General features: G+C 41.7%; 1 protein-coding gene across 1 annotated transcript in view; it reads left to right on the top strand.

The window, feature by feature from the left end:
• Positions 1-18,884, top strand: part of LOC126108953 (E3 ubiquitin-protein ligase MIB2) — a 224,455-nt gene that overhangs the window by 77,991 nt on the left and 127,580 nt on the right. Inside the window, exon 6 of the mRNA XM_049914336.1 lies at positions 7,737-7,903. Within this exon, the coding sequence (XP_049770293.1) occupies positions 7,737-7,903 (167 nt within the window). The remainder of the gene's footprint in view (positions 1-7,736; positions 7,904-18,884) is intronic.

Below are 18,884 nucleotides of genomic sequence, written 5' to 3'. Positions count from 1 at the left end.
TTTCTCTGCCGTCGAGCGCTCATACCGCTGCGACGGGATATTTTTTATCTGATGGAACGAGTGTAGCGCGGCGAAATTCAAAGTCCCGCTACATAACTGTTCATTTTTGTTGACATTGTTACTAAAATACTAATGGCAGATGTCCTTTTTATTTAGCATTTGCTGTATTGTTAAAATTCAGATATTTATTATAGTTTTGTTCATAGTCCTTGATATTCTTTATACTTGTATGTACTTTTCTCCCTTCACAGAGTTTCACACTCAAGTTACCACGTAATCGTGACTCATTTGGTTTCATAATCTAAAAAAGGGCTTTCGCACAAATAGGTCAATGGAAATATTGTAGCACTTTTACAGCTTCATTATGGAGACTTGGAAAATCTACCCGAGGAAAGCAATGCAGATATCCTGGACAGTTTTAATGTAAACAAGATTTGTCGTTGAAACGGTATAACCGCGCAGGTCAGTCAGTTAAGTCTGCACATGCACAGGTCACTTTCAATTGAAACGTCAAACATTCTCGAAAAGAGATGTAAGACTGACAGTGTCCTCAAAACCTTTATCAAACTATCCTATAAATTCTTGCAAGGCAGCAATGAATTCTTAAAACCTTGCACTTTCTTTGAATCGTGAGCTTAAGGGTCTGGACTGTCTTTGCCAGAATGTCCCTTCTAGATTGTGATTTTCTTTTTAAGTGCATCTCCACCAAATCAGAAAGAAGTCACCTTGCAATGCTTTACTGTGGGCAGTGCGCAGTCAAGTGAAGTCTGCAATACATTCTGGCTGTTCTAATTTTTGTTCCTGCCTTCCTTTATCCTTTCATAAATTCAACGATAGTGAATTTTAAATTGAAAAATCATTCCATGGGTACCCTTGACTTAACCATCTTACTTTGCACTAATAAGAAGTCGCCATACTCTTCATTACCGTCAACAATTGCTTCAAGTGCTCCATGTCAGCAAATTTAATGCAAAGTACTTCTAGGACCATGGAACTTGCCGTTGGTGGGGCGGCTTGCGTGCCTCAGCGATACAGATGGCCGTACCGTAGGTGCAACCACAACGGCGGGGTATCTGTTGAAAGGCCAGACAAACATATGGTTCTTGAAGAGGGGCAGCAGCCTTTTCAGTAGTTGCAGGGGCAACAGTCTGGATGATTGACTGATCTGGCCTTGTAACACTAACCAAAACGGCCTTGTTGTGCAGGTACTGTGAACGGTGAAAGCAACAGGAAATAACAGGTGTAAATTTTCCCAAGGGCATGCAGATTTACTGTATGGTTAAATGATGATAGCGTCCTCGTGGGTAAAATATTCCAGAGGTAAAATAGTCCCGCATTCGGATCTCCGGGTGGGGACTACTCAAGAGGACATCATTATCAGGAGAAAGAAAACTGGAGTTCTACGGATCGAAGCATGGAATGTCAGATCCCTTAATTGGGCAGGTAATTTAGAAATTTAAAAAGGGAAATGGATAGGTTAAAGTTAGATATAGTGGGAATTAGTGAAGTTCGGTGGCAGGAGGAACAAGACTTTTGGTGAGGTGAATACAGGTTATAAATACAAAATCAAATAGGGGTAATGCAGGAGTAGGTTTAATAATGAATAAAAAAATAGGAGTGCGGGTAAGCTACTGCAAACAACATAGTGAACGCATTATAGACACGAAGCCCATGCCTACTACAGTAGTACATGCCAATATCTTCATGGTAGTAGGAAGTACATATCCATTGTGGAGCGACTAGCGACACTGATGTACAATATGCTGTAAAACAAATTTAAAGCGTTAGGTATGTTATAACAATATAGGTTATGTATAAAGACGTTTTATGATGATGTAATATCATGAAACTTCCTGGCAGATTGAAACGGTGTGCCGGACAAAGATGCAGACTCGGAACCTTTGCTTTTCGCAGGGAAGTGCTCATCGACGATATCCTTTCTTCCAGGAGTGCTAGTTCTGCAAGGTTTGCAGGTGAGCGTCTGTGAAGTTTGTAGGGTAGGAGACGAGGTACTGGTGGAAGTAAAGCTGTGAGGACGAGTCGTGAGTCGTGCTTGGGTAGCTCAGTTGGTAGAGCACTTGCCCACTAGATGTGGGTAGTTCGTGAATGAACGGGTGCAAAGGAACGGTTCACCAAGATGAATGAAAGAACCGAGGAACTAATTCCAAGGAACGATCGGTTCATAGTTCACTTCGGTCGCGGCGGTCTACTTATAGTTCCTGGGAACAAGGAACGATCAGTTCATAAACTTAAAACTTCCGGGCTGATAGGCCGTGGTCGAAGTATAAAACTTCGACCACGGCCTATCAGCCCAGAAGTTTTAAGTGAAGACGGTACCGGCCGTGAAAGCTTACATTGTATGATCGGTTCATAGTTCAGTAGTTCACTTCGGTCGCGGCGGTCACTTGGGCAGTTCTCGCTCCAGCCTCGGTCGCGTGCTCGTCTCAGTCTCAGTCTCCCTCGGCCACACTCGCCGTTCTTCGCATGGCCACCTGTCTCAGTTCCACTGCCGACTGCTCCTAGTTAGTTCACCATTCAGTTGTTCGTTTTGTTCACTGCGCTCACCCGTTTTACATGTGTTCCAAACTGTTCTTGCACTTAGGTCTGGCTATTCAGTGTCCACGACCGGTAATCAAAAATTATTTTATAGTTATGTAAATTACATAAAAATCACGTTGTATGTAATAGGTACGTCTTTTCAAAAAGGGCATATCAGCTCTCTTCATTATATCGATGAACAGCAGAAGCCATACTTATAACAAGGCAAGGTTTTTTGTTATTCATATATTTTTTGGTTTCATCAACTTGACTTGGCAACTAACTTTCAATAATTTGCTTTATTTTTAGTGTAAGAAAATTCATATAAAACGATTTTTGTGTATCTTTCATATACAAAACATTACATTTAGGAAGGCTCTAATTATTTTAAAGTTTGGTTGTTTTCAATTTGCATTACCTACTAGTTTGGTTTCTTTGAAAAAGAAAAAAAAGTGGGTTGTGGGTCATTTTGGCTCAGTAGGAAAAGCGGTGCCTCTCCATGTGAAAAGACGTAGATTGCCATAAAATAGTATTTACTTATTACCTCAAAAACATTTGTTCAGAAGGAGCGTTCAAACCAAAAACCTTATTTCTGCAAACTTAATTATTGCTGCATTAACTTTAATAATGCAACATAAAAATCTAATTTTTACTAAGTGTGTGACGCAAGTATGACAAGAAAACCACATTTTATTTTATGCTTTCATAAAGTCTACTTCGCCTACGAACTCAGAGACAACGTGAAGTATATATAGGGTGTAAACGATTATTGTTTACAACGTAGCATAGCTATGTAGTGGAAGTCAAAACAAAGAATTTTATACAAGACATTTGTGGTCTATTAAGTTGGGTAACAGCCACCAACAGGTTTACAAGACTACATGTGCTGTAGCCCATGTGCGTCGCGTGAGATTTTCATGTTCTCTTCTCCAGCTCTCTACACATCGTCATCGATTGTTTCGCCATTGTTGCTTGCATTTCTTCACTGCCTTATTATTACATGTTTGTCTGTTTGTTGTATCTGCTCGTAACGGGCAACACATCGCCCGTAATTGGCGAGCAGTCTGTACCCGAGGACGGTTTTCCGTGCGCCACCCTGTATTATTTCCCTGCGATCAGCCGCACAACGCTACAGTTGGCTAAACGAGAGGTTCTGCAGAATCACAGAAATTACTTCTAAAAGTGTGTAAAAATTCTGTAATGAATGAAAGCTCTATACTCCAGGGGGGAGGCAAGTGCCCCCTCTTGGTGCCCTCCATCCTTCACTCACCTACACTACTAGTTTTCAGTTTTTCCATAAGAACCATATACCAAGCACAAATGAACGGTGAACGAGTAAAAATGAACGGTTCCCAAAAAAGAACGATCACCAGTGAACTAGTTCCCAAGGATGAACGAGTTTGCCCATCTCTATTGCCCACAAAAGGCAAAGGTCCTGAGTTCAAGTCTCGGTCCGGCACACAGTTTCAATCTGCCAGGAAGTTTCATATCAGCGCACACTCCGCTGCAGAGTGAAAATTTCATTCTTGTAATGTTGTGATTGTAAAATATTTTCCTATCAACTTCTGTTCGTCCTCTTGCAGTTCTGATAACGGTGTAGCTCTGTTGAAACTAGTTACCCCATAAAATGCTTTTTTAGCGAACTTGGTTTGTGAAGTTTCCTTCAGATCATATGTAACTTAAGGCTTTCATTTTCATTCTTTAATCTCTGGCACTAGTGTACATTTCAAAATTTTGTAGCTAGTAGATGCCCCTTTTTTTCACAGAATGTAAAATAATCTGGAATAAAGTTATTTCATCAAAGTATATCAGTTCCAAAGACAAATGAAACATTGCAGTTTTGCTTCATAATTACTTTTAGTTTCACTTCAGTAATATTAATTAATTGGATTTTTTTCTCAGTAGGCTAGGTCTAAATAAACTGCATTTATATATTACGAAAATATAAGGGGAAGGGGGAGAAAGGAAGGGAAGGGAAGGAACAAAGGATGTCAGCTGCATCGGGACTTTGTGGAATCAGCGGCAACTAGTAAAAATGTGTGCCGGACTGGGATTCGAACCCGGGATCTCCTTCCTACTAGGTAATTGTGATAACCTGTGCACTTTCCAAACAGTGTGTTCATCACAAATATGCGAACTATCATGCCACTGCCTAGCTGACTCACATTTCCACCTAGTGCAACCTATCTGCAGCTGATATTAGTTTCTTCCTTTTCCTTTCCTTTCTCCTCCCTCGCACTTCAATTTACGTTTTGTGTATTACAGCTGTGGATCCTGCATGATGGTACAAACCCCAGGCATTCATATAATTATTTATCTATTTTCAGGCTGAATCATCACATAGAAATATTTCATTTTTAAATAATAACTTCTAGCTGATTTATTCTTGTCGTAGATTACAACATATGCCATGTAAAAACATTAAAGGGGGTAGGTCCAGTTTTCAAGAAGGATCGTCGAGCGAATACGCAAAACTCTATGCCTATATCTCTGACATCGATCTGTCGTAGAATTTTAGAACTTGTTTTTTGCTCGCATATCATGTCATGTAGAAATCAGCATGAATTCAGGAAACAGCAATCGTGTGAGACCCAACTTGATTTATTTGTTCATGAGACCCAGAAAATATTAGATACAGGTTCCCTGGTAGATGCCATTTTCCTTGACTTCCGGAAGTCGTTCGATACAGTTCCGCACTGTTGCCTGATAAACAAAGTAAGAGCCTACGGAATATCAGACCAGCTGTGTGGCTGGATTGAAAAGTTTTTAGCAAACAGAACACAGCTTGTTGTTCTCAATGGAGAGACGTCTACAGACATTAAAGTAACCTCTGGCGTGCCACAGGGGAGTGTTATGGGACCATTGCTTTTCGCAATACATATAAATGACCTAGCAGATGGTGTCGGAAGTTCTGTGCGGCTTTTTGCGAATGATGCTGTAGTATACACAGAAGTTGCAGCATTAGAAAATTGCAGTGAAATGCAGGAAGATCTGCAGCGGATAGGCACTTAGTGCAGGGAGTGGCGACTGACCCTTAATATAGACAGATGTTATGTATTGCGAATACATAGAAAGAAGGATCCTTTATTGTTTGATTATATGATAGCGGAACAAACACTGGTTGCAGTTAGTTCTGTAAAATATCTGGGAGCATGCGCACGGATGTGAAGTGGAATGATCATATAAAATTAATTGTTGGTAAGGCGGGTGCCAGGTTGAGATTCATTGGGAGAGTCCTTAGAAAATGTAGTCAATCAACAAAGTAGGTGGCTTACAAAACACTCGTTCGACCTATACTTGAGTATTGCTCATCAGTGTGGGATCCGTACCAGGTCAGGTTGACAGAGGAGATAGAGAAGATCCAAAGAAGAGCGGCGCATTTCATCACAGGGTTATTTGGTAAGCGTGATAGCGTTACGGATATGTATAGCAAACTCGAGTGGCAGACTCTGCAAGAGAGGCGCTCTGCATCGCGTTGTAGCTTGCTGTCCAGGTTTCGAGAGGGTGTGTTTCTGGATGTGGTATCGAATATATTGCTTCCCCCCTACTTATACCTCCCGAGGAGATCACGAACGTAAAATTAGACAGATTCGAGCGCGCACGGAGGCTTTCCGGCAGTCGTTCTTCCCGCGACCTGTACGCGACCGGAACAGGAAAGGGAGGTAATGACAGTGGCACATAAAGTGCCCTCCGCCACACACCGTTTGGTGGCTTGCGGAGTATAACTGTAGAAGTAAATGTAGATGTAGATGGAGCAGGAGAGGTACCACAGGACATTTTAATCTCTACTGTCTATACTTTTACAAATAAATTCATAAAGCTTCGCCAGCATGAGCTGGAGGGATTCAGGATTCACACTCATAGCAGTGGAAGTTCAAAAACATAACAAAATAATTATTTTTTTGCTATGTGAAATTTCATCATTTTTTCACTTACTTTTGGCTGCATTTGTTGCTATACGTACAGTTTTATTCGTAAGTAAGAGACATTGAATTTTGCACAGCATACACACCCTACTTACAGGTGCATGAAACTTTAGAATTTATTTAATTTATGAAAAAATGAATGAGCTGTTACATTTTAAACTTCATGTTTAGAAAAAAATTCAAATTTTATAGTAAATTTTCTCAGTTTTTACCACATGTTAACAGATTTGGATAATTTTAGAGTTTTGCAGTGAGGAGTTTGGTTCTAATAAGCAGTGCAAAATTCATCGAAGAATCTCTCTTACTTATGAAGAAAAGTGTACCTATAGCAACAAACGAAATTTCACATATAAAAATAATTTATTTTGTTATGTTTTTGAACTTCACTGCTATCCATGTGAATCCTTCCTGGTCACGCTGACAAAGTTTTATGAATTTATTTGCAAAAGTATAGGCAGTGGAAATTGAAATGTCCTGTGGTGCCTGTCCTGGTCCAAGTCGGCCCATTTGATGTCCTACACCCCTTAAGTCCAGTCGTGTGTAAGTGTGGCCAAACGTGAACACACTCTGATGGGGACTGGACATAGACTGATCGTATTCCATTACAAACATTTTGTTTACTGTCATACACTGTTAAAGTAATAGTTAAAGGCAGTCGAGTGCAACTTCTGTCATCTTCTTGCAATGTGCGACTGTCAGCCTGGTGAGAATTTCACCTGGTGGAGAAAACCTGCCTGTGCAGCACAGAAAACTGCTGTCGGCACTCACTCAGTTGCTGTGTTGCAGTTGTAAGGAAAACAAACAAGCATACACAAAACACATTTTGAAGTCTTTTCATTTTAAATTATTGCTACTGTGATTCCACTAGTCAACACAACCTGAATATTAAATGTGACTCTCTCCCACTGCTCGGTCATCCTCCACCCGATCCTTCTCCATTTCCTTCCTTTCCTCGCCATCTCTCCACGACACAGATCCAGTCGAGCTGCAGTGCCAGGATAATGTAGTCGGCCAGGCCGCGCAAGTGTGTGTTTTCAGTTAACTCTGTAAAAGAGTTTATTTAAAAGCTCGGCAACATTTTCAGTCTCCTATACGTGCCTGGCTATGACTCGAAGTCTCGATTGTATGGTAGGTTGTTACTTTTACTCCTTCTGTTATTTATAGACGACTGAGGACTTCCCAGTACTGTCTTTGGTTGAGATGTATGAGTAGCACTTTTATGTTAATTACTAATATGCAATAGTGGTTAATTTTGTTTGTCAATTTCAACAGGAGCTGTGGTAGGCATTTGCCGTGCGAGTCCAAACGGTGGTACTGTAGTGGCCCCGAGACGACACCTGACATTCAATGTCGGCGAGCGTGTCAAGGTCACGTTGGATGTTGCCTCCCTTAAGCAGCTGCAGGAAGGCCATGGAGGATGGAATCCACGCATGGCCAATGTGAGTAGTGATATATCTCTCCACACACACACACACACACACACACACACACACACACACACACACACACACACACCCCTATACACACTACGTGATCAAAAGTATCCAGACACCTGGCTGAAAATGACTTAAAAGTTCATGGCACCCTCCATCGGTAATGCTGGAATTCAATATGGTGTTCACCCACCCTTAGCGTTGATGACAGCTTGTAATCTCACAGGCATATGTTCAATCAGTGCGGGAAGGTATCTTGGGGAATTTCAGCCCATTCTTCACAGAGTGCTCCACTGAGGAGAGGTATCGATGTTGATCGGTTGAGGCCTGGCACGAAGTTGGCGTTCCAATACATCCCAAAGGTGTTCTATAGGATTCAGGTCAGGACTCTGTTCAGGCCAGTCCATTAAAGGGATGTTACTGACATGTAACCACTCCACCACAGGACGTACATTATGAATAGGGGCCCAATCGTGTTCAAAGATACAATCGCCATCCCTGAATTTCTCTTCAGCAATGGGAAGCAAGAAGGTGCTTAAAAAATCAATGTAGGCCTGTGCTGTGATAGTGCCATGCAAAACGACAGGGGTGCAAGCCCTCTCCACGAAAAAAAACACGACCACACCATAACACCACTGCCTCCGAATTTTACTGTTGGCACTACACATGCTGCCAGATGACATTCACTGTGCATTCGCCATACCCAGACCCTGCCATCAGATCGCCACATTGTGTACCGTGATTCGTCACTCAACACAACATTTTTCCACTGTTCAGTCATCCATTGTTTACGTTCCTTACACTGAGCGAGGCATCTTTTGGCATTTACTGGCGTGACATGTGGCTTACGAGCAGCCACTCGACCATGAGATCCAAGTTTTCTCACCTCCCGCATAACTGTCATAGTACTTATGACCCTCTTCAACTGTCGGCGGTCTCTGTCAGTCAACAGACGAGGTGGGCCTGTACACTTTTGTGCTGTACTTGTCCCTTCATGTTTCCACTTCACTATCGCTTCGGAAACAGTGGACTTAGCGATATTTAGGAGTGTGAAAATCTCATACACAGACATATGATGCAAGTGGCACCCAATCACCTGACCACGTTCGAAGCCTGTGAGTTCTACGGAGCACCCCATTCTGCTCTCCCATGATGTCTAATGACTACTGAGGTCGTTGATATGGAGTACCTGGCAGTAGGTGGCAGCACAAGGCACCTGATATGAAAAATGTATGTTTTTGGAGGTGTCCAGATACTTTTGAACACATGTGTACATACGTACGTACGTACGTACATACCTACCTACCTACCTACCTACCTACCTACCTACCTACCTACCTATGTACCGTAACTCCTTTCTGTTTGGTGAGTTAGTTGTTGGCCTTACTTGTTACTGTTTGGTGAGCTGCAACCTGTATTCTATACTGTTCAGCAAGATGTGCAGTGTCACCATAGTATTCTGAAGTTTAGTTTTATCTCAGGCAGTGACTTTAGATTATTATACTGCTTGTCTTCATTTACTGGATGATTGTGAGTACAGCAATCTTGTTAGTGGTATAGCTAGTGGGGTGCAGGGGTATAGTCTGCACCAGGTATCAGTTCTTTAGGGTGACAAAACTTGCTATATTGAAAAGTTGTAAAGATATTTTTGTTTTTTGTCATTATGTTCCTGACACTTGACGGGAGCAGGTAGGCAACTAAAGAACTCGTGGACTGGGCCTAACCCTTTTGCATCCATACGCGCATTTTTCCCACTGAAATAGCTTTCAGTGGATGCGTTTTCTTTTTCAGTTCTTTTCTCACACCTGATACTGGTGTTTCGTAGACCTGCCGAGAGAATACTTCTGTTTGTCTACGCTCTCTTCTGAGCACTAGATTGCACTGGCAGTGTATTTCTCTGACTGCAGAAGATGATGTGGATGTCGTGATTGGGAAATCACTGTTAGTGGCAGTTGAATAATAAATGCGATCATCTCGTTCTGGCCAGTTCCAGTAAATTTTTGACCTCTCCGTGACACTTACCGTGTAGCCTCCTGGCTCGATATCTGTCACTCTCCCGGGGAACATTTTCCCTTCGAAGTTCACTACCACAAAGTCATAGTTTGAATGTGCATTCGTGGGTCTTCTTAGTGGACCTTTTCAAGTGGTGGACGTTTCTTGTCTCTCGATGTAACTTACCAGTAGTCGAAGGTGCGTCTCTGTCTGATGGCACATCTGATGAACTTTCACAGAGAGCTTCCCAGTCACTCGGATCTTCGTCCATCCACTTGATGCTTTCGCTGTCATCTGAGGACTCGACCTTATCGGTGACAGAAAGGTCAAATATTTACACTTTAAACACAGTGGGGTTACTTTGTGACACCACAAAACTGTCACTATGAAACCCCTTAATGTGCTGATTTTATGGTTGTATAATTATACTGCTTACATAAACATTACAATTAACGTCAAATCACGCCATAATGTAGCCAACATATTAACAATCGGGCATACGTACCTGTTATCTGCAGTTCTTTCACATGAACGGCTCCAGTACACGAAGTTTACAACAATTCAAACAATGGCTCCAAATCAGGTGTCAATAAGAAAGAAATTCCGACGAACAAAAGAAGAGCTGGAGATTCAGCCGGCTACCTCAAGATGTCTGAAGTTCACTGAGGCTTTTTGCGGATGATGCTGTGGTATATTAGGAGGTTGTAGCAATGGAAAATTGTACTGAAATGCAGGGGGAACTGCAACGAATTGACGCATGGTGCAGGGAATGGCAGTTCAATCTCAATGTAGACAAGTGTAACGTGCTGTGAATACATAGAAAGAAAGATTTAGCTACAATGTAGCAGGTCAGCAACTGGAAGCAGTTAATTCTATAAATTATCTGGGAGTACACATTAGGAGTGATTTAAAATGGAATGACCATGTAAAGTTGATCGTCGGTAAAGCAGATCCCAGACTGAGATTCATTGAAAGAATCCTAAGGAAATGCAACCCGAAAACAAAGGAAGTAGGTTACAGTACACTTGTTCGCCCACTGCTTGAATACTGCTCACTGGTGTGGGATCCGTACCAGATAGGGTTGATAGCAGAGATAGAGAGGATCCAACAGAGAGCAGCGCACTTTGTTACAGAATCATTTAGTAATAGCGAAAGCGTTACGGAGATGATAGATAAACTTCAGTGGAAGACTTTGCAGGAGAGACGCTCAGTACCTCGGTACGGGCTTTTGTTGAAGTTTCAAGAACATACCTTCACCGAGGAGTCGAGCAGTATATTGCTCCCTCCTACATATATCTCGCGAAGAGACCGTGAGGATAAAATCGGAGAGATTAGAGCCCACACAGAGGCATACCGACAATCTTTCTTTCCACGAACAACACGAGACTGGAATAGAGGGAAGAACTGATAGAGGTACTCAAAGTACCCTCCGCCACACACCGTCAGGTGGCTTATGGAGTGTGGATGTAGATGTAGATGTAAATGTAGATGTAGATGGTGCAGCAGTACAGGCAAGCCGCTGGTGCTAATCTTTGGTTTCTAGGCATCTTGGATGCAGTGGGAGATTCGAAATAGGCGAAAATGAACGTATGTCACAGAGTAGCCCCTACAGTCACAAAGTAACCCCATTTTACGGTATCTTATAATAAGGCTGTCACATGTGGTAAGTTCACGAGTGAAGAGGCATTGGTGGAACAGGAGAAGTTGTTGCAAAGGTTGTTGTTGTTGTGGTGGTGGTGGTGGTGGTGGTGGTGGTGGTGGTGGTGGTGAGGAGTAAAAGAGTGCACTCACAGAGGGTAGGCAGATGGATCAAACAGCAGTTTAGTACAAAATGAGATCCTAAAATAGAAATTTTTAAACCAAATGACAATAGAGATGATTTTGCTGGGCATCCAGTCACAAGTGATTATTGCCTATCTTTGCTTCACAAGTGAGTGTTGGCTATCTGTGCTGGTTATTTCTGCACTGACATACCTGAACATTGTGATGTTGATGTTATGGTATGTGTATTATGTTTGTGTGTGGAAAGGGTAGACTGCTACTCACAGTATAGAGAAGGGGTTGAGCCATAGGGAGGCACAATGAAAAAGAATTCTTTTTCACTGTGCCTGTTTGCAACTCGGCAACACCTGTATGTGACGAGTAACAATGTATCTTTCCTATATTTTTGTCATTCCATCCTGGATCTTGATTGTTTAATTTTAATGTGTATTATCTTCATGCTAGTTTGGAAGTAATTTACACTTACAGTCACTGAATAGTGGAAGCACTGAATTTTTGAAAGGTGCACAAATAAAAATGAAAACTAGGCTGGCTTAACAAGGTAGTATACACGTCCACGTCTATCCCCCCCCCCCCCCCCCCCCCACACACACACACACACACACACACACGCACACAGAGAGAGAGAAAGTGCACAGGCTGAACACAAGTACCAGGATGGCAGTTGGCAGTTGGATATGGTGGCGGTGCAACAGTCTTACCTCTGGTTGATGTTGTAATTGGTTATACATCTCTTGAAAGCTCATATCTTCATGCATTGGATTGATATTCTGGAAACTAATTGTATGAAGGATAATGCGAAATGAAGTTGACCACACAATATATGAATTTTAAAAGTGACTCGTCCCATTTTATTTGCATTGTAACCCATGATGGACGGAGCAAGGAGGACAAAAATTGCAGACTGACACTGGTAAAAAGGGCACTCCTGGCCAAGAAAAGTCGATTAGTATCAAATTTAGGCCTTAATTTGAGAAAGAAATTGCTGAGAATGTGTATTTGGAGCACAGAATTATGTTGTAGTGAAACATGAACTATGAGAAAACTGGAAAATAAGATAATTGAAGCATTTGAGATGGGGTGCTACAGAAGACAAAAAATTGGGTTGATGGATAAAGTACGACATGAGGAGGTTCTCTGCAGAATTGGTGATGAAAAAGAATGTGTGGAAAACACCGACAAGAATAAGGGAAAGGATAATAGGACAAGTGTTTCAGACGTCAGGAATAACTGCCGTCATACTAGATGGAGCTGCAGAGGGCAAAACTGTAGAGGAAGACAGAGATTGGTATACATCCAGCAAATAATTGGGCAGGCCAAGTCAAACCAGTCAAGAGACTGATTATTAAAAAATAATCCATATTGTTGATGGCCATTTCCAGCTTTATAAACTGCAGTTCAAACAGATAAAGAAATGTGAATATCATCCTTCACAAACACATCTGGAAGAGAACTAATTCAACCATAAATCATAGACACATAGCACTTTGAAGTTACATGTTTACTGTTTCACACGAGATTACTCACCAAAACACAGAAGCGCTGCACTGTCAAAAGATACATGGACAGACAGAGCTTTGCTCTGCTAGGTTGTTGTTGTTGTTGTTATTATGGTAGTCGTCTTCAGTCCAGAGACTGGTTTGATGCAGTTCTCCATGCTAATCTATCCTGTACGGGCTTCTTCATCTCCCAGTACCTACTGCAACCTACATCCTTCTGAATCTGCTTAGTGTATTCATCTCTTGGACTCCCTCTACGATTTTTACCCTCCACACTGCTCTCAAATACAAAACTGGTGATCCCTCAATGCCTCAGAACATGTCCTACCAACCAATCCCTTCTTCTAGTCATGTTGTGCCACAAATTCCTCTTTTCACCAATTCCATACAGGGTGGTCCATTGATTGTGACTGGGCCAAATATCTCACGAAATAAGCGTCAAACGAAAAAACTACAAAGAACGAAACTCGTCTAGCTTGAAGGGAGAAACCAGATGGCACTATGGTTGGCCTGCTAGATGGCACTGCCATAGGTCAAATCGATATCAACTGCGTTTTTTTAATAGGAACCCCCATTTTTATTACATATTTGTGTAGTACGTAAAGAAATATGAATGTTTTAGTTGGACCACTTTTTTCACTTTGTGATAGATGGCGCCGTAATAGTCACAAACATATGGCTCACAATTTTAGACGAACATTTGGTAACAGCTAGATTTTCTAAATTAAAATGCGGAACGTAGGTACGTTTAAACGTTTTATTTCAGTTGTTCCAATGTGATACATGTATCTTTGTGAACTTATCATTTCTGAGAACGCATGCTGTTACAGCGTGATTATCTATAAATACCACATTAATCCAATAAATGCTCAAAATGATGTCCGTCAACCTCAATGCATTTGGCAATACGTGTAACGACATTCCTCTCAACATCGAGTAGTTCGCCTTCCGTAATGTTCGCACATGCATTGACAATGCGCTGGCGCATGTTGTCGGGCATTGTCGGTGGATCATGATAGCAAATATCCTTCATCTTTCCCCACAGAAAGAAATCAGGGGCCGTCAGATCCGGTGAACGTGCGGGTCACGGTATGGTGCTTCGACGACCAATCCACCTGTCGTGAAATATGCTATTCAATACCACTTCAACCGAATGCGAGCTATGTGTTGGACAGTCATCATGTTGGAAGTACATCGCCATTCTGTCAAGCTGTGAAACATCTTGTTGTAACATCGGTAGTACATTACGTATGAAATCAGCATACATTGTACCATTTAGATTGCCATCGATAAAATGGGACCAGTTGTCCTTCCTCCCATAATGCCGCACCATACATGAACCTGCCAAGGCTGCTGATGTTCCACTTGTTGCAGCCATCGTGGATTTTCTGTTGCCCAATAGTACATATTATGTCGGTTGGCGAATGACACTTCGTTGCTAAATAGAACGGTTGCAAAAAATCCATCATAGTCCCATAATTTCTCTTGTGCCCAGTGGCAGAACTGTACACAACGTTCAGAGTCGTCACCATGCAATTCTTGGTGCATAGAAATATGGTACGGGTGCAATCAATGTTAATGTAGCATTCTTAACACCGACATTTTTGAGATTTACAGTTCTCGTGCAGTTTGTCTGCTACTGATGTGTGGATTAGCCACGACAGCAGCTAAAACACCTCTTGGGCATCATCGTTTGTTGCAGGTCATGGTTGATGTTTCACATGTGGCTGAACACTTCCTGTTTCCTTAAATAACGTAACTATCCAGCGAATGGTCTGGACACTTGGATGATGTCGTCCAGGATACCGAGCAGCGTACATAGCACATGCCCGTTGGGCATTTTGATCACAATAGCCATACATCAACATGATATTGACCTTTTCCGCAATTGATAAATGGTCCGTTTTAACACGGGTAATGTATCAAGAAGCAAATACCGTCCGCACTTGCGGAATGTTACGTGATACCACATACTTATACATTTGTGACTATTACAGCGAAACTTATGACAAAGTGAAAAAAGTGGTCGAACTAAAACATTCATATTTCTTTACGTACTACACGAATATGTAATAAAAAATCGGGGTTCCTAATTAAAAAATGCAGTTGATATCCGTTTGAGCTACGGCTTCACCATCTAGCCGGCCAACCATAACGCCATCTGGTTTCCCCCTTCAAGCTAGATAAGTTTCGTTCTTTGTAGTTTTTTCATTTGACACTTATTTTGTGAGATACTAGGCCCGGTTACTATCAGTGGACCACCCTGTATAGTACCTCCTCATTAGTTACATTATCTACCCATCTAATCTTCAGCATTCTTGTGTAGCACGACAATCCTCCTTTGCACGAACAGTACGAGACTGGAATAGGAGGGAGAACCGATAAAGGTGCTCGGGGTACCCTCCGTCACATACCGTAAGGTGGTTTGTGGGGTATGGATGTAGTTGTAGATGTAGATATGGGAGGTGGAGGATGGAGTGGGTGAAATGTTAGTAAAGTGAGGGATAGCATATCACTTTGGAGAAAGTGACGTGTTATACCGTCATCTGTCTAACCAAAGAAGGCCTTAATTTGAGAAAGAAATTGCTGAGAATGTGTATTTGGAGCACAGAATTATGTTGTAGTGAAACATGAACTATGACAAAACTGGAAAATAAGATAATTGAAGCATTTGAGATGGGGTGCTACAGAAGACAAAAAATTGGGTTGATGGATAAAGTAGACATGAGGAGGTTCTCTGCAGAATTGGGGGTGTGGAAAACACCGACAAGAATAAGGGAAAGGATAATAGGACAAGTGTTTCAGACGTCAGGAATAACTGCCGTCATACTAGATGGAGCTGCAGAGGGCAAAACTGTAGAGGAAGACAGAGACTGGTATACATCCAGCAAATAATTGGGCAGGCAGCCCACACAGAAGCATACGACATTTCGAAAGCTTCTTTTCTCTTCTCGTGTAAACTAGTTATCGTACATGTTTCACTTCATATATGGCTACACTCCATACCAACTTTCAGAAAAGACTTTCTGACACTTAAATTTTTACGCGACATTAACAAATTTCTCTGCTAGATTACAGAATGAAATTCCTTTCTCAGGCTGTAGACAAACATGCGATCGCATGCATGCAGCTCTAATCTCTCTGATTTTATCCTCCCGGTCTCTTTGCGAGATATATGTAGGAGGGAGCAATACACTGCTCGACTCTTCAGTGAAGGTATGTTCTCGAAACTTCAACAAAAGGCCGTACTGACCTACTGAGCGTCTCTCCTGCAGTCTTCCACTGGAGTTTATCTATCATCTCCGTAACGCTTTCGCAATTACTAAATGATCCTGTAACGAAGCGCACTGCTCTCCGTTGCATCTTCTCTATCTCTTCTATCAACCTTATCTGGAACGGATCCCACACTGGTGAGCAGTATTCAAGCAGTGGGCGAACAAGTATACTGTAACCTACTTCCTTTGTTTTTGCACTGCATTTCCTTAGAATTCTTCCAGTGGATCTCAGGCATCTGCTTTACCGACAGTTAATTTTATGTGGTCATTCCATTTTAAATCATTCCTAATGCCTACTCCCATTTATGGAATTAACTGCTTCCAGTTGCTGACCTACTATATTGTAGCTAAATGATAAAGGATCTATCTTTCTGTGTATTCTCAGCACATTACACTTGTCTACATTGAGATTCAATTGCCATTCCCTGCACCATGCGTCAGTTCATTGCAGATCCTCCTTCATTTCAGTACAATTTTCCATTGTTACAACCTCTCGATATACTGCAGCATCATCCGCAAAAAGCCTCAGTGAACTTCCGATGTTATCCACAAGGTCATTTATGTATATTGTGAATAGCAACGGTCCTGCAACACTCCCCTGTGGCACACCTGAAATCACTCTTACTTCGGAAGACGTCTCTCCATTGAGAATGACATGCTGCATTCTGTTATCTGGGAACTCTTCAATCCAATCACACAATTGGTCTGACAGTCCATACGCTCTTACTTTGTTCATTAAACGACTGTGGGGAACTGTATCAAACGCCCTGGGGAAGTCAAGAAACATGGCATCTACCTGGGAACCCGTGTCTATGGCCCTTTGAGTCTTGTGGACGAATAGTGCGAGCTGCGTTTCACACGATCATCTTCGTCAAAACCCATGCTGATTCCTACAGAGCAGATTTCTAGTCTCCAGAAAAGTCATTATACTCAAACACAATACGTGTTCCAAAATTCTACAACTGATCGACATTAGAGGTATAGGTCTATAGTTCTGCACATCTGTTCCACTTCCCTTCTTGAAAACCAGGATGACCTGTGCCCTTTTCCAATCTTTTAGAATGCTACGCTCTTCTAGAGACCTACGGTACACCGCTGCAAGAAGGGGGGCAAGTTCCTTGGCGTACTCTGTGTAAAATCGGACTGGTATCCTGTCAGGTCTAGCACCTTTTCCTCTTTTGAGCAATTTTAATTGTTTTTCTATCCTTCTGTCATCAATTTCAAAATCTACCATTTTTGTGATCTGTGCGGCAATCTAGAGAAGCAACTACAGTGCAGTCTTCCTCTGTGAAACAGCTTTGGAAAAAGACATTTATTATTTCGGCCTTTAGTCTGTCATCCTCTGTTTCAGTACCATTTTGGTCACAGTGTGTCTGGACATTGTTTTGATCCACTTACCACTTTGACATAAGACCAAAATTACTTAGGATTTTCTGCCAAGTCACTACATAGAACTTTACTTTCGAATTCATTGAATGCCTCTCGCACTACATTTCGCTTCATGTAGTTTTAGTTTGTCTGCAAGGCTTTGGCTATGTTTATGTTTGCTGTGAAGTTCCCTTTGCATCCGTAGCAGTTTTCTTACTCGGTTGTTGTACCACGGTTCCTCCTTTCCATCTCGATCTTGCTTGGCACATACTCAACTAATGCATATTATACGATGGTTTTCAACTTTGTTCATTGATCCTCAACACTATTTGTACTTGAGATAAAACTTTTGTGTTGAGCCGTCAAGTACTCTGAAATCTGCTTTTTGTAACTTTTGCTAAACAGAAAAATCTTCCTACCTTTTTTAATATTTCTATTTACGGCTGAAATCACCGATGCTGTAACCACTTTATGATCGCTGATTCCCTGTTCTGCGTTAACTGTTTCAATTAGTTTGGGTCTGTTTGTCACCAGAAGGTCTAATATGTTATCGCCACGAGTCGGTTCTCTGTTTAACTGCTCAAGGTAGTTTTCAGATAATGCAATTAAAAAAATTTCACTGGATTCTTTGTCCCTGATACCCATTATAAACGTTTGAGACTCCCAGTCTATATCTGGTAAATTACAATCTCCACCCAAAACTATAACATGGTCGGGAAATCAACTCAAAATATTTTCCAAATTTTCCATCAGGTGTTCTGCCACAACAGCTGCTGAGCCAGGGGGCCTATAGAGACATCCAATTACCATGTCTGAGTCTGCTTTAACCGTGACTTTCACCCAAATTATTTCACATTTTGGATCTCCGTCAATTTCCTTCGATACTATTGCACTTTTTATCGCTATAAACACGCCTCACCCTTCATTGTCCAACCTGTCTCTGTGGTATACATTCCAATCTGAGTTTAGAATTTCATTACTGTTTACATTTGTGACCGTTTATTAATGAGAGCCATTCTTGGACCTTTCTATAGACGCTCCTGCAGTTTACTATTACCACATTAATATTGT

The sequence above is a fragment of the Schistocerca cancellata genome, chromosome 11, assembly GCF_023864275.1.
Source record: "Schistocerca cancellata isolate TAMUIC-IGC-003103 chromosome 11, iqSchCanc2.1, whole genome shotgun sequence".
Classification (NCBI taxonomy): domain Eukaryota; kingdom Metazoa; phylum Arthropoda; class Insecta; order Orthoptera; family Acrididae; genus Schistocerca; species Schistocerca cancellata.
The sequence above is the reverse complement of the archived record's forward strand: the minus strand, read 5'-3'. Positions and strand labels throughout refer to the sequence as shown.